This window comes from Citrus sinensis, chromosome 3 (assembly GCF_022201045.2).
Source record: "Citrus sinensis cultivar Valencia sweet orange chromosome 3, DVS_A1.0, whole genome shotgun sequence".
In the NCBI taxonomy this organism is placed as follows: Eukaryota; Viridiplantae; Streptophyta; class Magnoliopsida; order Sapindales; family Rutaceae; genus Citrus; species Citrus sinensis.
In genome coordinates, this window is record NC_068558.1 from 31,060,475 (window position 1) to 31,066,910 (window position 6,436).

The 6,436-nt window shown below is 27.6% G+C and overlaps 1 protein-coding gene across 1 annotated transcript; it reads left to right on the plus strand.

The window, feature by feature from the left end:
- The first annotated feature begins 817 nt into the window (after positions 1-817).
- LOC127901295 (uncharacterized) lies at positions 818-1,587 on the plus strand. Its single transcript, XM_052438313.1, has 2 exons — positions 818-1,228; positions 1,385-1,587. Exons 1-2 carry the CDS (start codon positions 883-885, stop codon positions 1,474-1,476), a joined length of 438 nt encoding a protein of 145 aa, XP_052294273.1. The 5' UTR covers positions 818-882; the 3' UTR covers positions 1,477-1,587.
- Positions 1,588-6,436: the final 4,849 nt, after the last annotated feature.

Genomic DNA, 6,436 nt, shown 5'->3' on the forward strand with positions numbered 1-6,436 from the left:
ACCTAGTGAGAATAGTGTGTCTCTTTTGGTGGTCGTGTCATATATATTGTGGGTTATTTAATTTGTTTTCAGTACATCTCATACATGTCTAGAATTATTTTACATCGTTTCAGAAGTATAGGAACTTATTTCAACACAGCAACACTTCAAGTTTTGACATATTCTAAGATGTTGTAATTGTACTACACATTAGCTAAATTTACTTTTAGATGTCCTACATCTTTAGTTTGGTTAAGAGATTATCCCTACTTTTTAGGTTGTTATATTTAATTTTTCCTCTAAAATATAATGCCTACTGTCATCTCATAATTCGTCAAATTAATCCAGCATTAATATAGCTAAACAATTATTACTTATTTTGATATATTATAATAACATTTCCAACATTATGCACATCGACCATACTTGTCAATTATGCAAAATAAATTGTAGCAACATCCAAAGCCAATGACTGTTTGCTAAAGATGATGAGCAATAAAAGAAGGCTACTGCTATGTTGGAGCTGATCTATGGTGGATCACGAATCTCAGTCACACACGCAAAATAATAAATAGTAAAAAACTCATTATGACTTTGATCATATAGTTACGAAAGTATACTCTACCTTAGAACGGTACCAATATAGTTGGACCTATAAAGAAAACACATCTTTGCACAAAGCATCTTTGTCTGCGGTGTACAGTGCATTTTATATTTGTATTAATTTATGATATGTTGGCCCAAATAGTTGGGCTTGGGTGGGCTTTGCCAGCTATATATTGTGCCGGCATTTTGGGCCGCTCTACAGATTAGAATTAAAAAAATGATGAGGTGCAATGCCACGCCACGCGGGCCTCTTGGGGGCTTCATCATCCTCTTAACATTTCCACACATGGCGCCTCTATGTCCATCGACTTTTTTTGCCTGTTCGAAAGAATGCTAGGAGGCTTCATTTCTAATTTTCTTGCTGGATCAACTGTAAGTTGCAACAAGCCACGTGCCATGGGGAGTAATGGAACCGTCACGGAGCTGCAGAGAAACTCAACGAACTGGACTGTCGTAGTGGACGAGATTGTGAAGATGGAGAAGAAGATTTTTCCCAAGCACGAATCTCTGGCAAGATCTTTTGATGAAGAGCTGAAAAAGAAGAACTCAGGCCTGCTTTACATTCCGATTCATGGACAAGTCGTTGGCTACGTCATGTACGCGTGGCCTACTTCCTTGTCTGCTTCTATCACCAAGCTTGCAGGTCCCGTACCTTTGTCCCCATTGTTGAAATTTCCACTGCATGCCCGTAATCTCAACTGTTTGATAAAAGTCATCAAAGCAATATTTGTTAGTTATTCTTTCTCTTTTTCTTTTTAATTGGCATGAAATTAATGGGTTTTGGGGTGAACTTAATTAGTGAAGGAGAGTTATCGGGGACAAGGTCACGGAGAGGTTTTGCGGAATCAATGGAAGATCCAACTGCAAGTTTTAACCTTGAAATACTCGTGAGTGTTGAAGACATTCATTGCAACTGGTACTTTTCAATAAATTAATCTTCAGTTAAAGTATAAGTCTCTGTTTGTTTGATGAGAAATTAAAGGAAAGGGAAAGAAAATGTTCAAGCGAGAGAGAAAAATTTTCAAATCAATCTGAAAATTACAAGAGTATTTATAGTATCATCTAGATTCTTCTATAAGCATCTAAATTGTGAGCTTGAAATTAGCTGAGCACAACAACTTGATTGGCGGGAAAAATAACCAACTCAATATGCTAATAGTGCTTTGCACAACAGCCTGCCAGCATGGCATTTGGCTAAGCGTCTAGCTTACACAGCAATCTGACACATCAGCTGATTCAACATCCAATCTTATTTTTTTTTCTTCCTTGTCTCTCTTTACTCTTTTTCTTCATAATCGAGTGAAAAAAAAAGTTAGCTTAATTATGAAAAACTGAAAAAAAAAAAACCTGGCTTAATAGGTTAGGTTGGGGGGTCATTCTATGATATCGTGATTAAAGTTACAGTATCAATATTGTAATTAAACATAAAATTTATAAATCAATACTAACTGTAAAATAAAACATAAATTTTAGAAATTAAACATAAGACTTGTAAATGTAAAGTAAAATGAGTAAATTAATATAAAACTAGTAAATTGATTTATTATTAGTAAATAAAACAAAAAATTACAAATATAACATAAAACTCATAATTAAACATTAAGTACAAAATAAAACAAAAAGTTTAGAAATTAAACATAAGATTTGTAAATAGAAAATAAAACAATTAAACTGATATAAAACTAGTAAATTGATGTATTATTAGTAAACAAAACTAAAATTTACAAATATAACTTAAAATAAGTAAATTAATATTAACTGTAAAATAAAACATAAATTTTGAAAATGAAACAAAAGACTTGTAAATAGAAGATAAAACAAGTAAATTACTATAAAACTGATAAATTGATGTATTATTGGTAAATAAAACAAAAATTAACATAAAACTAGAAAATCAACATTAAGCGCAAAATAAAATATAAATTTTGGAAATGGAACATAAGACTTGCAAAAGGAAGGTAAAATAAGCAAATTAATATAAACTAGTAAATTAATGTATTACTGGTAAATAAGATAAAAACTTGCAAGTATAACATGAAACTTGTAAATCAACACTAACTATAAAATAAAACATAAGACTTGTAAAAGGAAGGTAAAATAAGTAAATTATTAGAAAACTAGTAAATTGATGTATTACTGGTAAATAAAATGAAAACTTATAAATATAACATAAAACAAGTAAATCAACATTAAGTGCAAAATAAAACATAAATTTTGAAAATGGAACATAAGACTTGTAAATGAAATGTAAAACAAATAAATTAATATAAACAAGTAAATTAATGAAATACTGGTAAACAAAACAGCAACTTGCAAATGTAACATAAAACTAGTAAATCAACAATAACTGTAAAATAAAACATAAATTTTGAAAATGAAACATAAGACTTGTAAAAGGAAGATAAAATAAGTAAATTACTATAAAACTGATAAATTAATGTATTACTGGTAAATAAAATAAAAACTTATAAATATAACATAAAACAAGTAAATCAACATTAAATGCAAAATAAAACATAAAAGCTTGTAGATTATGCCTAAAACTTATGAATAAAAGATAAAATAAGTAAATTAATAGTTACTATAAAAAAAATCACAATTGTAAAATTAAAACTCGTTATAATATTTATTAATTTTTTATATTTAAATTGAATAACGTTAGTTTTGTATTATATAATACATGTGATGTTTTTATTAAGGATGAAATTTATGCTCAAAATCGAAGTTTGGAAAAAAATTATTTTAATATCTTTCATAGTTGTTGTAAAATGAAGTTATTTTGCATCTTTCTGCACTTCTCAACAACAACTTTAAATGGTCTCCAAATAGAAATAAAAAGTTTGAAACTATATAAAATATGCATAATATATAAAATTAGATATAATTTTATTGATATATCATATATGTGTCTAGTAATAAAAGATTTTTTTTTTTAATTTTGTTTTTACTTGATCCACATCAAGATAAATAATTGCGCTTAATTAACATGTGTAATAAATAGATATCATTATAGAAAATGAGGAAAAAAGGTATACAAATGTCCTAGAATAAATATAGAATTTATGGTAACCAATTCAATAGAACTTATTCCACTTTTTTTAGTATAACTTTTTTGTTTAATTAAAAAAAATATTTTTTTGGATATGAACAAAATATTTTTCACTAAAATTCTATAGAAACAATATTAATTTTTTGAATAATTAATAATCTTGTCTGAATTTACTGATTTTACTTTACATTTACTAACTCTACGTGTAATTTACAATATTTATATCTATTACGGTATTGACGCCTTAATTTTCATTACGGCAACGAAACAAAATTCTCGTCCACTCATTAGATTAGGAGAAGCAAGAAGAGAGGAAAAAAATTAAATAGGACAAAGAGAGAATTCTTATCCCGTGGCAAAACCTGCGCCTTAAGAACGAGGGTGCAAGTTCTAATCTTATTATTTCCATCTATACTGTAATAGAATTGTGATACGATTGGTACTTTAGTTTTATTTTATTTTATTTTATTTTGAGTAGTATAATATATTTTCTAATAGTGTGTTAGCTGTTTGTGGTTGAGTGGGAATTATTTGTGGGGATTGTGATTAGTTAGTTGCTTATTTTCATAAGATAGTTGGACTATGATATTTTATATAGATATCTCTAACTCATAGTGAAAAAATATTGAACGATTATAATTTTATTGCAACTTGATTGCCTGTGGGAATTTATTAGTTTCTTGCATAATTAATCAATACCTTTTGAAGGTGTGACTTTCCTAGAATTAGCCCCATTTATAGTCTATTTTTGCTATTTCATTTGGTTTCTTCTTTTTATTGTGTTTATATCATTTTGGTATCTGAACGAGACAATGAAGGAGAAAATCGTTAAAATGAAGCGACTGAAAATGATACATAATTGATTGAGGCTATGATTCTTGAACAAAAAGAATTTTCAAAGAAATTATCGTGCACGATGGGTGAAATATCAATTAAATTAGGTGAAAAGTTGAATTCATCTTCAACTGTTCGTAATGTCAAACATGTAGAAGAAAATTCTTCATCTTTCGTTGAAATTCGAGATCTTGAATTTCAACGATCAACGATCGCTGATCTTGAATTTTTAATGATCATGCAAAATATCGAAGTCTTTTGAATTTCAACCAAAGATGTCGCTATATTTTGGACTACAAAGAAATTTTCTAAGATCAACATGTCACAGTATTGTTGGAGATCTTGATTTTCAATCAAAGATGGAGAATTTTTTTCTAATATTTGACATTACGGACACTTAAATTACCCATCATGCACGACAATTTCTTTGAAAATTCTTTTCGTTCAAGAATCATAGTCTCCTTTAATTTATGCATCCCTTCTAGTGACTGCTCTCTATTGCAAGTATTTGTTCCTTCGTTTCCTTGCTCTATACGAAAATGATATGAATATTCAAAATGATGCTGACACAAATGTTTGTAACAAGAAATCAAATGAATAAATAGGGTTAATTCAAAGAAATTCAGACTTTCAAAAAGAGTGATGGTATGCTTAGGTGGAATACTTGGTTTGTATCCCAACTGATATGTCACCAATATAATTTTACTATTTAAATTAAAAATTATAAGACTTATAATTATTTATCACTTCAACCAATTAAATAGTGATAAATCATTTGCCACATCAATTGGAATACAAACTAAGGTGGCGTTTGTTTTTTTGTCTGAAATCTGAATAGACCTGAATTAGTCTGAATTCTGAATAGATCTGAATGTCTAAATCTGAATGTCTAAATCTGAATAATATGTTTGTTTTTTTGTCTAAATCTCGAAAAATAAATATTAAGTTGTTTGTTTTTTTCAACTGAAAAAGCTGAAAATATGTACTTTTATATTTGTATCCTTATTAAATTTGAATGTCAAATAAATAATATATTAAATACCAAAATATTTTAACATTTATAAATAAAACTATATTCAAGTGAATACATAATTATTTTGGAATTTTAATATATAAAATACCATAAATTTCAAATTTTATCGTATATAATATAAGAAAGAAAAAATATGGATATTTTTATGTGGGGTAAATGTCTATGAGTGAGTTTTGGGATAGACATGAAAAATAAATTGTAAAACATGGATATTTTTGACATTAGTAAGTAATTGACTTGATTCAAATTTCTCCATTAAGTAAAAAACCAAAAAAATTAGCTTATTTTATTAAGTCAAAATTATCTAAAAAGTCTCATTAAGTTATAAAAACAAACACCTCTAATTAACTTAATTAATTAAGTTAAGTCACTTTAAGTTATTAAGTTAAAAAACAAACGCCACCTAAGTATCCTAACTAAATATGTATAGCATTATTGAGCCATAAAATATTAGCTATTCGAGAAACCAATGAACTCATGCATACAACTCAAGTTGCAATAAAAATATAATAATTCAACAATTCTTCATTATAACAAAATATCATAGTCCAACTATCTCTTAAAAATAAGCAACTAGACTAATCCCAATCCTCATATATAATTCGCATTCAACCACAACCACTAACCCTCTACTAGATAATATTTTATACTAATTAAATAGAATAACTAATACAAATAAAACTAAAATATAAATAAAATAACGTAATGACCGTATCAAATTGACTTAAGTTAGACGTAGTGTAAACACATAATATAAAGAAACAAATAACAGTCTGCTACTTTCAACTAATTAAAGTCAATATCTCTTAAAATGAGATATTATGTGTTTAAGCTAAGTCTAACCTACATCAATTCTAAAGCGCATATATATATATATGCACACACACTTTAGTGACACATTCTACTATTTTCACATCCCATATTTTTATCTGATC

Coding starts and splice junctions, on each gene's coding strand:
- LOC127901295 (XM_052438313.1), top strand. CDS start 883: ATGTCCATCGACTTTTTTTGCCTGTTCGAAAGAATGCTAGGAGGCTTC. Junction 1,229..1,384: donor TTCTATCACCAAGCTTGCAG/GTCCCGTACCTT, acceptor GAACTTAATTAG/TGAAGGAGAGTTATCGGGGA.